General features: G+C 39.0%; 1 protein-coding gene across 3 annotated transcripts in view; it reads right to left on the bottom strand.

The window, feature by feature from the left end:
* Window positions 1-12,722: 12,722 nt before the first annotated feature.
* The window catches only part of LOC126259185 (protein TANC2), a 565,490-nt gene continuing 561,982 nt past the window's right edge, over window positions 12,723-16,230 (bottom strand). For all 3 annotated transcript variants that reach the window (XM_049955764.1, XM_049955766.1, XM_049955765.1), the window contains one exon: window positions 12,723-13,389. In XM_049955764.1, the coding sequence (XP_049811721.1) occupies window positions 13,176-13,389 (214 nt within the window). In that variant the 3' untranslated portion in view covers window positions 12,723-13,175. The remainder of the gene's footprint in view (window positions 13,390-16,230) is intronic.

Raw genomic sequence — 16,230 nt, 5'->3', positions numbered from 1 at the left:
TAACTTCTGGCGCTACAAAGAGTTTCTCCCACCGTCCTTACGACTCGGTCCCGTTGCTCTCCCACTCGTGGAGACAATCAAATTTTTAGGCCTTACCTTTGACAGGAAACTTAGCTGGTCTCCACATGTGTCATATTTGGCCGCCCGTTGTACCCGTTCTTTAAATGTCCTCCGTGTTCTCAGTGGTATGTCGTGGGGAGCGGATCGAACCGTCCTACTTCGTCTATATCGGTCGATCGTCCGCTCCAAGCTGGATTATGGGAGCTTCGTATACTCCTCTGCACGGCCATCCATCTTACGCCGCCTCAACTCCATACAACATCGGGGTTTACGACTTGCGATCGGAGCATTTTATACCAGTCCCGTAGAGAGTCTTCATGCTGACGCTGGCGAATTGCCACTCACCTACCGGCGCGATATACTGCTTTGTCGGTATGCCTGTCGGCTACTGTCAATGCCCGACCATCCTTCTTATCGTTCCTTTTTTGACGACTCTCTTGACCTTCAATACGGGTTGTATGTCTCTGCCTTGCTACCCCCTGGAGTTCGCTTTCGCCGCCTCCTTCAACACCTTCATTTTTCACTCCCTGCAACCTTTCGAGTGGGCGAGAGCCGCACGCCACCTTGGCTCCAGGCTCAGGTCCGCGTTCACCTCGACCTCAGCTCGCTCCCAAAAGAGGTCACCCCCGGTTCGGTCTACCACTCCCGTTTTTTGGAACTTCGTTCGAAGTTCAACAACATGACTTTCATTTATACAGATGGCTCTAAGACCAATGACGGGGTCGGGTGTTCCTTTATTGTCGGGGCACAAAGTTTCCAATACCGGCTCCATGGCCATTGTTCGGTCTTCACAGCTGAGCTCTTTGCCCTCTACCAGGCTGTTCTGTACATCTGCCGCCACCGACATTCTGCTTATGTCACCTGCTCAGATTCCCTGAGCGCCATCCAGAGCCTCAGTGATCCGTACCCGGTTCACCCTTTCGTACACCGGATCCAACGCTGTCTTCAGCAGCTGGAGGACGTCGGTACGCCGGTTAGCTTTATGTGGGTTCCTGGCCATGTCGGTATCCCTGGGAACGAAGCTGCAGATGCCGCGGCCAAGGCTGCGGTCCTCCAGCCTCGGACGGCTTCTTGTTGTGTCCCTTCGTCCGATTTTAGCAGGGTCATTTGTCGGCGCGTTGTGTCGCTGTGGCATGCCGATTGGGCTGCACTTACCGACAACAAGCTTCGGGCCTTAAAACCTCTTCCCGTGGCTTGGACGTCCTCCTCACGCCCTTCTCGGCGGGAGGAGGTCGTTTTAGCAAGGTTAAGAATTGGACACTGCCGGTTCAGCCATCGCCATCTGCTGACGGCTGCGCCGGCGCCGTTCTGCCCATGTGGGCACTTGCTGACAGTTCGTCACATTTTAATGTCCTGTCCCGATCTTAAAACACTGCGCCTCGATCTTAACCTGCCTACTACTTTAGATGCCATTTTAGCGGATGACCCACGAGCAGCTGCTCGTGTTCTTTGTTTTATCAATTTGACAAACCTCGCTAAGGACATTTGATGATGTTTTTTAATCCTATGCCTGTCAGTCTGTCTTTTATTGTGTTTTCCCTTTTAGTTGTTGTTGTCAACTTGTGCCTCGCGGTGCATTCTTAGAGTAGTCAGGGCGCTAATGACCATTGAAGTTGTGCGCCCGAAAACCACAAAAAAAAAAAAAAAAAAAAAAAAAAATACGCCCTCGCTCAAAGTCCGTCAACTGCACATACGGTTCACGTCCACGCTGTCGCGGCATGCTACCAGTGTTAAAGACTGCGATGGAGCTCCGTATGCCACGGCAAACTGGCTGACACTGACGGCGGCGGTGCACAAATGCTGCGCAGCTAGCGCCATTCGACGGCCAACACCGCGGTTCCTGGTGTGTCCGCTGTGCCGTGCGTGTGATCATTGCTTGTACAGCCCTCTCGCAGTGTCCGGAGCAAGTATGGTGGGTCTGACACACTGGTGTCAATGTGTTCTTTTTTCCATTTCCAGGAGTGTACATCATTGCTAAATATTTCAAACTTTTGGTTTAACTCTGATACTGTACTTTTTAATTCGCTAACATCTGTCTTAGTTTCAATCTCGTGGAGTTTTACTGTGTTACTGACTGTTTCCACTTTATTATTCACAACATTTAGTTTCGAGTCTACTCTCCTTTCAAGATCTACTGCCATAGCTTTTACATTTACACAAACTGTATCTATTTGACTATTAACATTAACAAAACACTTTGCATTTTTCTGTTTGTCTGTGACCAGTTCATTTTTACAGACTGAATTTTGTTACTCAGACTAGATTTTACTTCTCCCACTTTAGATTCTACTGCCAAAATCTTTGTTTCTGCCTTGCTAAGTTTCTTGTCTATCTTTGATATATTGTTGCGAAGTTTATTACCCCAAAGTAAGACATCATCAAATTTTTTGTTCATAGCTCCCTCTAGACGCGACACTTTCTGATTTATAACCCGAAAACTGTCCGCGACCGTCTGATTCATGCTTTGCAATTGTTCTTCATTAGCTTGTAAGTGGGCTGCAACAGTCTGATTTAAAGCTAACGATTGTTCCATCATTTGTAACAGTGATTTAAAGTCCGACGTCTCACATTTTGATGAATTAAGACTTTGATCCGCTTCTTTGACTGACTCATCTTCCATTTTTATCGGCATGTTTACGTCCCCAAAGACTAACAAATTTTCACCATCCTGCTTGGATTCAGCACCACTTTCCTCTTTCACAATGGTCATTTTCGTGAAATTTCACACACAAAATAATAAAAGGAATAAACAGCACTACACAAATGTACTTATCTTTTCATTCTGGGTCCTCACACGTGTGGTCAGTCCACTTTACTGCTTCGTACCACGTGGTCATTAGACTTCTACACAACAGATTTCGTCAATCCAGTACATATAAATGTCTTAATCCTGGCAACGAGCCCCCAGTTGTCACGAACCCGCTCTACTGTGCAGGAAAAGTTATCTCCATAAGGACACCGTTACGGTGTGGCTAATGGCTGTATAGTACTTTAGTAGAGCTGGCCATGATGTCTCCTTTGTTGATGCTGCTGAGTCTGCGTTGTCCATGTGGCTTCTCGTTGTCTAGGCGATGATTCCTTTGCTGCTTTGGGTCCAAGAAAAGGTGCGGATTTTTTAGTTATTACTAGACTATCGAAAAATGACGCAGTATTCCTCGGTTTCTTTGTATCAAAACACATTTATTGCCAAAACTATATAAACAACTACACTCAACCGCGGCCAACACTCAAGTGGCCGAAAACCCGTTGTAGACCAAAGATCACGGTCATAAGCTACAAAGAACATACAATTCCAATATCGATTATTGACCGCAACACCTAACTTAGTATTATCTTAAGCAAAAGCTTTTTTTTTTAACACAACTTTAGTGTATAATAAAATAAAATGTCGTCTATTTGTCAGTTCCATTACATGATGCAAACCTTGTCCCGTGGTCCATTGGCAGATTGATGAAAAACAGAACGATGGAGTGGTATGACAGGGGCCAGGGGCCACTGTTGTTTAACCATAATGGCACTGTGGGAGGCATCCGTGTTGTTCACATTGCTAATGCATGTGTCATTACACTGATAATCATTAGCATTGGAATCTGTGATGTTTTGTCCAGTGCAAAAGTCAAAGGCGCTAAGATTAATATCTGTTATGGAGGTGGCAGCCATTGTTTATTGTGACTCTCTGCTGCACTTTTGTCTGGAATGCCAGGAATAGACTCATAGTGTCAAATCTGGAATGTTTATCATGAAGTCACTTGGTGAATTGGACACTCGTCATGGTGCAGTTCACTGCTTGGCATTGGCAGCAAAGCGATGTTGGTCTGAAGATGTGGTGAAAATGAAGGCATTGTCACTATGTCATTTGGCACTGTAGTATCGTTAAAGCCTTGGCGGATATTTAGCGATTTTGCACGTGGGACGTTCGTGGAATTCATGAGCACTTGTTGAGAGATGTTGTCGACATTGTTGAAGAAATGATGAGGTTGTACCATTTGTAACAGCAGCATCCTCGATGGTGTAACCAGCATGGTAGACTTTCTAATTAACAGCAAAATCACAGTGTGACACAGAAATTCTGGGTCACCGCTGTAGGAAGTGAGGTACTGACAGTGTGATAGCAGAATAGTGGCACACCACTGAGATACAATTTCTACACTGTTTATTAGTAACCACACATACATAACACGTGTAAGCATTACGAGCATACAGAGCATACTAACTCCTACTGCCTCACAGAGCAGCGGTCCTCATTTACAGCAGCAGAGATGTTACACTGCCTCAACACCAATAATCACATCATTTATTCAAATTCATGTAATGTTATTTGTATCACATGCTATGATTTCAGTGTTACATAAGAGTAATGCTGAGGACTAATGAGAGCACTTCAATAATTTTTACTTCTATTTTGACAACTTGTTTACAAGCTTCAATTTCTTAATTTTTCTCAGAGAACAAGGTTTTGGGGGCACTGAGACTGCAACATAAAACTGTATCCCCCAAATTTGTCATAAAAAAGAAAAATGCTCTGTTTCTGTGTAAATGGCATGACAGCTTGTTGTTTCTGCAGTTCCAGATAAAACTTGTGTGAACTTAGTACCAAATGTTAAAAGATATTCTCAGCAGTAAGGAAACATGCTGAAGTTCCTCGACTATCAATTATGACGTGCGCTTTACACTTGATGTAAGTGGGTATCCCACAAATTATGTCTCTCACTTGCTTGTGTAAAATATGTCACTTACCGCCATGACAACTTGCAACAAACTGAATAAAAATCCACTAAATAACTTACTGCGATCACATTAAATGGTCGCACTGCATACAACTTTCACAGCACAGAACTCTGCTATATGCTCATTGGCTGTCATAGAATGCATGACGTGGGTTTGCAGAATGACCCTAAACTCGACTGCCATCCTTCGTTTTTGTTTTGAATGACCTTTCTTGTCATATACCTGAATACTGACCATTCTTCCTGGGACACCCTGTATGTGGTATGGTGTATTATATTACAACCAAAAATGTACAATATGCATTTTCACTTAAGATAGCAATAGCTTTTTCCCCATAGTTTATGTTTCATAATGATATTAGATGTGTCATTTTACTAGTTTTATACAGAATAAACAAATTTCTTAGAAATTTGTCATTGATACATAATAACAATTTTTTGTATAATAATAACAGATAGTCAATAGTAATACACACTGATGGGATATGCTAATAGCCCGCATTAATGTATGCAACAGTTTTGAATGCATAAGAAAAGTCTATAATGTTACAAGTTTTTTCCATATTACTGAATATACTAAAATACATTAATACAAACTGTAAACTAGTTAGATCATATATATTTAGCTACATTGCAGAAAATATTTAAACATTTGCACGCAATGAAAACTCATTTAAACTATATTCCCCCAAAATACTTAGTCTAGATGTTCTTTTCTGTATTTGCAGCTGTACACTTTGTTTTCTTTTTCCTTCCTTCCATAAATGAGAAAGGAAGTGTTTTACTCCATTTCCAACTTCATATTTACATGTGTCCTACTGATTCACTTTTCTTTTGAAGGTGCTCAGTTCCTTTATGCTCTTTATGCTAAGAGTAAGTTAGCTATAAAATAAGCCTCCTGCATTTGTAGGTACTCTATCTGTAATTCAGTCATTTGCTTCAGATATAATAATTTTATCTAGTTCTTGTGTTGTGGTCATGAAAATCTCTGTTTACCACTAAAAGTAGTATTGACACATGTATGTACAAACTTTGTGCAGTTAATGTTTTAAATTCTTTGAATTTGTTTTTTGCAGGATTGCCATTGCATTAATGCTTCTTTCTCAGTGTAATGAAGAAGGTAATAGCAACAAATGAAAAAAAAAATCAACAAAAAAATAATTCAGGCATTAATGAGATAAGGAGAAGAGAGAAATGAAATCATAAGCTACTGGACACAATTTTTTGTGATAAAGTCTATAGTCCAATAAACCTTTTGTTATACAGAAAAATAAAATTACTTCATTACATATGTAAAACTGAGGTCCGATATGGATTCAGTGCCTAAACAACCATGAACAAAAAGTAATAACAAATATTTTTCAGTGGCCTATGTAATAACAGTAATTACTTTTACATTATTTTATGTGTGTATATATATATATTAGGAGAAGGAGCTACTATAGAAAAATGCACTTCACCCCCCTCTTATAATACTCAACTGGTCTTTTTATCTACTACCTCATACTAAATATTTATGTAATTTTACTGGTTTCAGAGACCACCATAGAAATCTATACAAAGGAAAAGTTAAAAATTATTTAAGGATTGAAACTTCCTGGCAGATTAAAACTGTGTGCCCGACCGAGACTCAAACTCGGGACCTTTGCCTTTCCTATTTAAGGATTGCCAATAATGTACTCTATCTTTTTTAAAAATATCTGAGGACTTCCAAATTCCTATCTGGTGTCTGTGGGTAACCCATAATAGAGTTTTGCATCAGAATATAAAACTGCTTTCCGGAACCTAAACAAGGATCCATATGCTATATGGAAATTACTTTTATTTCTAATATTATGATTGTGAATTTCACAGTTCATTCCTTTTATTAACAAACATTATGATTACAGAATAAATGTATTGGCACATAACTGTAGAATCTCCAGGTACCTGAAGAGGCCCCTGTAACATGTTTGGTAATTAATTTAACATGAGAATCTCTTTTGTTTACTTCTGTAGAATAAACATTTTTTTACCTTAGCTGCATTGCCTCAGAAGATTATAGCATAGTACAATAATGAGTGACAGTATGCTAGCAACCTTGTCTGCAGGTCACTGTGAGAAAGATTGCAAAGCGCAAGGGAGGCAGAAATGAGTGTTATGGAATAACTTATCAACATGCTGATACCACCTCTATTCATCATCCACACAGATGCTTAGAAATGTCGCATGTAGCCTAATGCAGTGTTTGTCCATTGATCTTTATTCCTAGCACGTTTAAATAATATTTATTTGTTTGGAATCAAATACTATTGAGTCTTTGTAAGATTGAGGGTATGTTGTTTGCTGTGAACCAGTTGAAAGCCTTCACCAGTTTTGCTTTAATAGTATTCTAAAAAGCCTCCAACATGCCAAGTAAATCATTTATCTAGCTCAAGAATGGGGGATTGCCAAACACCAAATCTTAAAAAGAATTATAATTAAGGTTTCCCCAATCCAAAATTAGTTTCATTTAAATGTGATATCATTTGTTAGTATGACCCTTTGTTTAGTTACACCAGGATGGATTTTGTGGGTTCATATATTTTCTCTATAGAGAAGCCTTGGTAGATGCCACATTGGGTGATTGCTAAAATATTATTGTCAGAACAGTAGTTCAATATGAGGTGTGTGAGAAAAATAATGAGACCAATTTTTTATTCGCCCAAGTTTCTATTTTTTTAAAAACAACAATATTGTCCCTTTCACAGTAGTTCCGTTTGACAGCTATACACCGGTGGAGTCATTGTTCCCAGTCTTGGTAGCAGCACTGAAAGTTTTCAACTTGTAGGGCCTTTAACATGTCAGTCACATTCTTTTGAACATTCTCCAGTCACAAAATTATTTCCTTTTAAGACATTTTTTCAACTTCAGGAAAAGAAAAATATCACCAGGACTCAGATCAGGTAAACGGGAGGAGGGTAGGCTATGAAACAACAGGACTGGCTTTTGAGGTCATAAATTCCGTGATGGAAGAGGCTGTGTGACATGCAGAATTGCCATGATGCAACATCCAGTCATCTGCAATGTTCAGTCTCACTCAATCCACCCTTTTTGTTAGCCTTCCAAGGACATCTTTACAAATCAGTTGGGTGACAGTTTGTCCTGAAGGAACAAATTCTTTATGCACAATACCCATACTGTCAAAAAAGCAAATCAGCATTGTTTTGACCTTTGATTTGCTCATTCAAGCTTTTTTCGGTTGAAGAGATATCTCACTGTGCCACACCTCACTTTGCTGCTTTGTCTCAGGATCATACTGAAAACTCCAGGATTCATCACCTGTGAGCACATGAGTGAACCATTTGTGATCATTGGCAATCCTCTCAAGAAGATCAACACACACATTTCTTCGACTGTCCTTCTGCTCAGTTGTGAGATTTTTTGGTACTATTTTGGCAAAAAATCTTTTGCATGTGCAAAATTTTGGTCGAAATTTGATGTATGGTGAAAGAGTGTAAGTTTAACAGGTTGCTGAATGTTGGTCCAATCTCACAAGAGCACACACACATTCAACATTTTAATCATTTTTTCAAGTTGGAGGTCTCCCTGGGCGAGGTTCATCTTCAACAGGTTCTCGGCCTTCCAAAAATGATTTGTGCCAGCAAAAAATCTGTGCTCTTGATGAGGAACATTCCCCATAGGCCTGTTTCAACTTTTCAAAGGCCACACTCATGGAGTCCCCAAGTTTAACACAAAACTTAGTGTCGTAACCTTGCTGTAAATTTCACTGTTCCATTTTTGTAACATAACAAAACACAGCTTCACTGACGGCACTCTCAGAAATCATGTGACAGCTGTACAGAGATAAAACTCTAACTGAGCATTTGGAAGGGATGGACACATCAGTCTATGTGAGTAGAACAACACAACATTGCCGAATCGCTCTCAGTATTGTCAGTTTCATTACTTTTCTCACGCCCCTCATTCACATGATCTAACTTGACACTCTGCACAGAGGTGGAGGGACAGTGGAATAGGCAGAATTCCTTGTGGTCATTACCAGTGTTCCCTAGATCATGTGTGAAGTTAGAACATGTATGTATTGTTCTGTCCTGAACTACACAGAATGGAGAGAGCTGGATCTGTAATTAGAAATTGCTTGCTAATCTCCATTTTTTATAAATGAGTGTTAGTTAACTGCCATATACTTTAATCTTTGAGGAAATACACTTTGACACATCTGTTGGTTACAAAAGCCATTCAAGAGGGACACTATCCAAGCAACACAGGATTTTAGTACGTTATAGAATATATCTGACATTGTCAGAACAGGAGAAAGTGATCATAAGCAGATAGTCAATAGTAAAATTATAAAAAATTTGAAAACTTTTTAAAACAATCAGAATTTTACTATATATTGTCTCAATTGCATTTAACATTAATAAATTGTTTACAAAGTGATGGATGACCAATTTTGGTGGTTTCATTACCATCCTCATATCACATGTAATATTATAAATGCCCTCACAGTGTACAAAACCATTGCACCATACATAACATTCTTATTTTAAATCTCCAAGTAAAATGTGCTATGTACAGCCATGTCATCTATGACAGTAACTGAAACACAAAGCCTGTACGGCACCATATTTTTTTTTCTTTTCTATACATTGAAGAGTCCATGTCATTATTTCTGTTACAGCCAGTAACTGTAAGCAGAGATTTGCCTTGTAAGCTGTACTTGAGGTCAATGGTAAAACATAAAATATAAATTACTGTTGACTTAAAGTACAGCTTACACGGCATATCTCTGCTTGCAGCTACTGACTGGCACTACAAAGAATAAAAAATTTTCTACGATGCTGTACAGGCTTCGTGTTTCAGTTGAGGTCGTAGATAATGAGGCTGTACATATTTTGCTTTTTCCCCATATTTTCAGGTACTGTTAGGAAGAGTGCATTTACATCAGTGAGCAATGATTTGAATTTAAGATTATCAGTGGGGGTGGTTTGAATATAATTTGACTTACCTAGTTTGTGTGTCATGTCTAACAATGTCTTTACTTTGATCTTGAGTTTTTTTGTGTCACTTGATGATTTTTATCTTTTGGGATCATGTAGTAAAGAGTTTTTCAGGGATGCCCCAAAACTCTGCACATGTGCAGAGCTCTCGCAGGTTTGTGGGTCTCTTGTGGCTGACTGCACACTTCCTCCACTACCATTCCAAACTGCCTGTGAGGGAAGATGGCCTAAACTATGAACTCATTGCATTGGATTGCTATGCAGTCACCAAGAAACAATGAATGGCTTGTTGCAACTTTGTTTTATATTATGCTGTATTAGAAAATTCAAATACCTGAATCTCTATACAACTATAATAATAAGGAGCAATATTAGACTGTTAAATTTTATCGTCTAGAATTACTCTGCCAACATTCCAATGGCTACATTTCTCAACAACATTTGCCACAAATAAGAACAATTTTCAGTATTATTTCTGGTTCGCTGAATACATAATGAAATTTATTTCTGGCCCAAACTGTAAGCACACAGACAGGTACAAACAGTTTCTCTGTTTTTCATGTCACTCAGGTTGCTACATAAATGTGACATATTTAAGTTCATAATTGGGGGGGGGGGGGGGGGGAGGGAGAAACCACTTTGATACATCCAGTGATCAAAACATTGTTATCGTTTTTGAAGTCCCATTATGGAGATTTGGAACTCGTCAGGAGGAAAATTTCCTAGAACTTCTGGGAAGTTTTGACATAAAATAACTTGTCTTTTAAATGAGATGCATAAATTGCAGATCATTCAGCTCCATCTGCAAATGCACAGGGGTGCCTTCAAATGAGATGGCAAAGGGTCAAATACAAATGTGAGACTGGTAGTATCATGAAAATGTTTAGGGAACTGTCATTCTAATTCTTTCAACATTGCAATGAACTAGTCAAAATTCACATTTTCCTTATCACCAGGGAGACTAGAGAAATGGGCATTGTTCTTTGTCATAAGTTGTCCCTACCACAATGCAATTTTCTTATAAGGTGCTTACACTTTCCCCATCAAATAATAAGTAAGTTGATTTTCATGTTTCAATGGGCATTCAAGTGTGCAATAAATGTGAAGTGTTGGGCCTTCGGATTATGGTTCCTGCTTTCCTTTGTCCATCAGAATTCAACAATATCAGTCTTAAATCCAAAAAGTCATTTTAGGCCTGCCCCTTGACTTCACCAATGTACTTTGCAGTAATATAGAACATCTGACGAGTCTCCCGTACATAAAATCAATGATTTAACTTGTACATTATGAGACAATAAAATTCTGATTCTGATTCTCCAGACTCTAATTCAGTTCCATCAAAAATGGTGGTGCAGTAATGCATGTGAATTCAGAAAATTTACTAGTCTTATCATGTGCTCCATGTTTGCAAATTCAGCATGAAATGCTTCGTGTTGTACAAATGAATGAAACCCATACAAATTACCTATTGACCATTGTAATTTTTTGCTCATTCAGCACTGAATAAGTCTTTACATTCATTATACATGGTGTAAAGCCATCTATAGCAAATTTGGAATGCCTGGTGATTATACAACTGCATAATAGACGTTGAGAATTCTCGCCCTTCTCTTTGAAAAAGAACTGTGATTCTTGTTCATTTTTATAGGTCGCTAGACTGCCTCTTTTTGAGTGTATGTCCCATTGCAACAGCCACTGGACCTTTGAACTTCCTTTATACCATGAGCAGAATGCCTGGGATAAACAGCACTGTCACCATGAACAGAAGAAAATAATGCTGACTGAAAAAATGTTGCACCAGATGCCTGAAGAAAGAGTAACATATTGCACTGTTAAATGAAACATCACACCATATCGAGTAGTTTTGAGAGGGATTGAGCATAACTCAAAAGGACCTAACAAAGCCAGTACATATGAAGTAATGCCAAGACAGGTTGAGACCTGGACTGTACACATGCAGCACATTGTACACAAGTGCATGTTTGGGCACTGTGGTCATCCCAGTTGTAAGCCATCATTTGAGCTAGTCCTGTGTGTTAAATAAACCTCTTTCTTTGTAACACATTTCCTTACCCAAGATGTTAGCAACCATTCCTCTCAGCTTTCACTGTAACTGTCCATGACACGCTGCAAAGGAAAACTGGATTCATAGTGTTTTCAACTTCTATGTGCCTTTCGTGAACTACTTCCCATTTTCCACCATTAATTTCCTTCTGGATATCACCACTAAGTCAGGTTTTAGAGTTCTGTAAAACTGCACTTTTCCCTTCTTAGCTAAACCTGGCTGATGCTTCACATATGGCCTAGACTGAAGCTCTCAACAAACATGGATGTCCTTCCCAAGTTTTATAGGTAAGCATATATAATGTACAGGCTTTTGCTGAAGGGTTAAAGGGGAATGAAGAGGGGTGAAGAAAAAGGACTTGAGACATCTAGGAAAAGGGGTAGATTTCGGAAAAGTCACCCAGAACCGCAGGTCAGGGGAGACTTAATGGATGGGATGAGAAGTATCCCCTGACCCGTGTTTCTGGGTGACTACCGAAATCTACCCCTTTTCCTAGACCTCTCCAGTCCTTTTCCTTCGCCCCTCTTCCTTCCCCTTCATCCCTTCTGCCTGAAGAAGGAGCCTCTGGCTCTGAAAGCTTGCCTGATTATAACCTTCTTTTATGTGTGTTCTGCCACTGCTTGGTGAGAAGATTTGTTACCTATCCAGTTACATTATATTGTCAAAAATTGACTGTTCTCATTGTTATATTAGGCTTTTGCTGTAGTATGTCTGCAGTGGGATTTGAAACACAAAACGCATCCCGGGTCACTTGAATTATTTGAATATTGGAGACAATTTGCAATTTTTCACCCCCATTTTGGCAGAGCTAAAGAGAACAGGAGATATCAGGAAAGAAAATGAGTGAACAATAACAGAAATAAAACTCACCATTTTTATTTAAATGAAATCACTAATTTTCAGTTATTAACACCATCATATATTTTTCTGGCAAGATATCAATTTTAAGGTCCTTTAAACCAGACCGACTTCGTAACTACATACAATTTAAAAATAATTCATTACATATTACAGAAGAAATATATTAGAAATGTAGGAATCAGCATTTGTTACATTTTAGTATAAAAGTACAGCTACACCGGCAGAAACAACTGATAACCTCTTACCAGACTTTTTACAATGAAATTACAAAGAATGTATACAATTGCATTGTCAGAGTCATAAAATAGATACAATTTATGATACTGTGGCAGAACAGCAAATGATTTAACTGCCAGCTCAGTCTTAACATCTCGAGATACTCGATCATCATGCAGCACAATTGTGCAGTATATATCCACCAAGCTCCCTGCTTGATGAGGTGCAACTGGGTGCCATAAAGAGAGAAAATTACACTCTCACTTAAACCCTTGTCTCTGGTTCATGAAGAGTATCAACAGATGTTGCAGTTCCTAATGTCAAGGAAGACAAGGGAGCTCCAGGGCATGCCCCAGTTGCTGCCATCTCTGTACGCAATTCCTCTCGTACTTTGCAAAGGATACGTCGAACATCACGATTCTGAGCTGGTGCCACACGTAGAGCATCCTGTACATCATCTAATGCCTCATCAAGAAGCCTGAAACATAAATCCAAATTACTGTAGCAGCATGCACATTCCTTGAATCAGCTACAATACATATTATGAATTATTTATAAAATGGAAACTCGGGAAACCACAACAATAATTGCAGGGCAATGTTCAGATAAGATACATGAAAAAAAGAGGTTACCATTACTAGACATAGAAATTTAGCTTTTAGTGATAATTAGCAAGGTGCTGCTATAGTCTCTACCCCATGTTCTGATCAATAAGGCTGATTTGAAAGTTAAGTGCCTCAGATCTTCCATTGCAATACAGTCATAATTCACTACTTTTTGTGTAAGAAAAGTAATAGCATGTCTTACCACATACAGTACAATAATTACGTGAACTGGAAGAACTGAATTCGATCTAGAACATGGCTGTTAGCAGCAGCTGTGAGTAAGTTTCCAATAACAAAATTGTATAGCCAATCAGTTACCAATTTTTATTCACTTTTTGACATGACCCAGGTTTTGGTGCCACTAAGGGGATTTTCTTCATTTTGTAAAACATTCTGTAAAAGATGTTACTTCCATCACAAGCTGAGGTACTCAAGTCTGTATGTGACTTGACTGCATCAGCTCATGATGGATGTAACACGTTTTGCGTAATATAATCCAAGTAACTTTTTGTTCTTTTGAAGAAGATACCTTTCATGGCATTAAAACCTGGGCCAAGTCTAAAAATAAATTAAAAAATTGGCAACTGTTGGCTACATACTTTATTAATTGAAAAATTCATGTTGTTGTTGTTGTGGTCTTCAGCCCTGAGATTGGTTTGATGCAGCTCTCCATGCTACCCTATCCTGTGCAAGTTTCTTCATCTCCCAGTACCTACTGCAACCTACATCCTTCTGAATCTGCTTAGTGTATTCCTCTCTTGGTCTCCCTCTACGATTTTTACCCTCCACACTGCCCTACAATGCTACATTTGTGATCCCTTGATGCCTCAGAACATGTCCTACCAACCGGTCCCTTCTTCTCGTCAAGTTGTGCCACAAACTCCTCTTCTCCCCAATTCTATTCAATACCTCCTCATTAGTTATGTGATCTATCCATCTAATCTTCAGCATTCTTCTGTAGCACCACATTTCGAAAGCTTCTATTCTCTTCCTGTCCAAACTATTTATTGTCCATGTTTCACTTCCATACATGACTACACTCCATACAAATACTTTCAGAAACGACTTCCTGACACTTAAATCTATACTCAATGTTAACAAATTTCTCTTCTTCAGAAACGCTTTCCTTGCCATTGCCAGTCTACATTTTATATCCTCTCTACTTCGACCATCATCAGTTATTTTGCTCCCCAAATAGCAAAACTCCTTTACTACTTTAAATATCTCATTTCCTAATCTAATTCCCTCAGCATCACCCGACTTAATTCGACTACATTCCATTATCCTTGTTTTGCTTTTGTTGATGTTCATCTTATACCCTCCTTTCAAGACACTGTCCATACCGTTATAGTATGGTCAAAAAAGATTCTTTGAAATTCAAAAGGCATTCTGCAGTGAAAAGGAGAGAAGGCAAAAACAGAAGATTGACAATGTTGAAATGGGGGGGAATGAGTCCCCAAGGAGCTCATTTCAAGGAACACACGCCCTCCGTCAGACATAAGCAAATGAGCTTAAGTGAATCCTCAATTTAGAAATGTTGTCCATGAATGTGTTTGTTTGCCTCAGCTGAACTACACTCTGCTGTCAGACAATGGCTTCATATTTATTGTTAATATTACAGTAAAACTTGCTCAAAACAGAATTGAATGGGACTAAAATAATTTTCCAAATTGAACAAGTTTTCAGATTACACAAAATTCACTAGGCTACATAAAATTTGTCAAGTATCACACATGAAATTATAAATTTGTAATTATGCAAGTATTTATGTGCTTTCACTCCTGCACAGTAAATGTTCATTAACTGTATATTGTACAACAGAACACCAGACTACTACACTGATAAATCATATGGCATGTCTATATTTTTACACTAACTTTAAAATTTTTAATGGTTATATGTACACAAATTTTATTCCTGTGTTTATTTGCTTTGCTTTTCACTTTTTTCACCACATGTCATGGAAGAAAACCTGTTTGAATTTCCTGTTCAAAATTGTTTTTCTACACAGTTTTTTGCACTATACAATTGTTCCAACAGCTTGGGAGACTTTGGGTGTGCTGAAAATTGCAACATTGTTTATGCATGCAATAGCTTCTTCAGGCATATTAATTTTTCTGGGGACTTTATTTTGCTCCTCTTCCCCTTCCTTTGTTTCTTCCTGTTCATCTTCTGTGTTGCAGTTTTCTATTAAATCTGTTTCTGAAGTAAAATTGGGGTGAGCTGACAGAAAGTATCACTTTGAAAGTAGTCATGTGTATTATATGAAATGTTTCTTATTTTAATTAATTCAGCAACTGCTACTGCATTTTCTTGTACCTCAATGGGCACAAAACAAGTTTTTGACCTCCAAGCCCCACTTTACTAAAGTGCTTGGTAACTGTTTTGGGCTTTATTTCTCTTACTGCAAAGCCAATTCAGTACAGAAACAAATGCTTTTTAGGCTTCTTCAACACTAAGAATAACAGACTGCATCAGTAATTGCCTATAATGGGATTTCATGTTTGTTCACAAGATTTTCAGGAGACAGGTTGCATTGTCTAGGAAAATGAGAGCTTGGCAATTTACTTTTTTCCATTTTGGCTCTGAAAGGGCCCAGCCATTCTTCTGTTAGATTGCCACGTGGGATTAGCCGAGCGGTCTAAGGTGCTGCAGTCATGGAGTGTGTGGCTGGTCCCGGCAGAGGTTCGTCTCCCTTTGGCATGGGTGTATGT

The sequence above is a fragment of the Schistocerca nitens genome, chromosome 5, assembly GCF_023898315.1.
Source record: "Schistocerca nitens isolate TAMUIC-IGC-003100 chromosome 5, iqSchNite1.1, whole genome shotgun sequence".
NCBI lineage: Eukaryota > Metazoa > Arthropoda > Insecta > Orthoptera > Acrididae > Schistocerca > Schistocerca nitens.
Note: the sequence above shows the minus strand (reverse complement) of the source record. Positions and strands in the feature narration are given on the sequence as shown.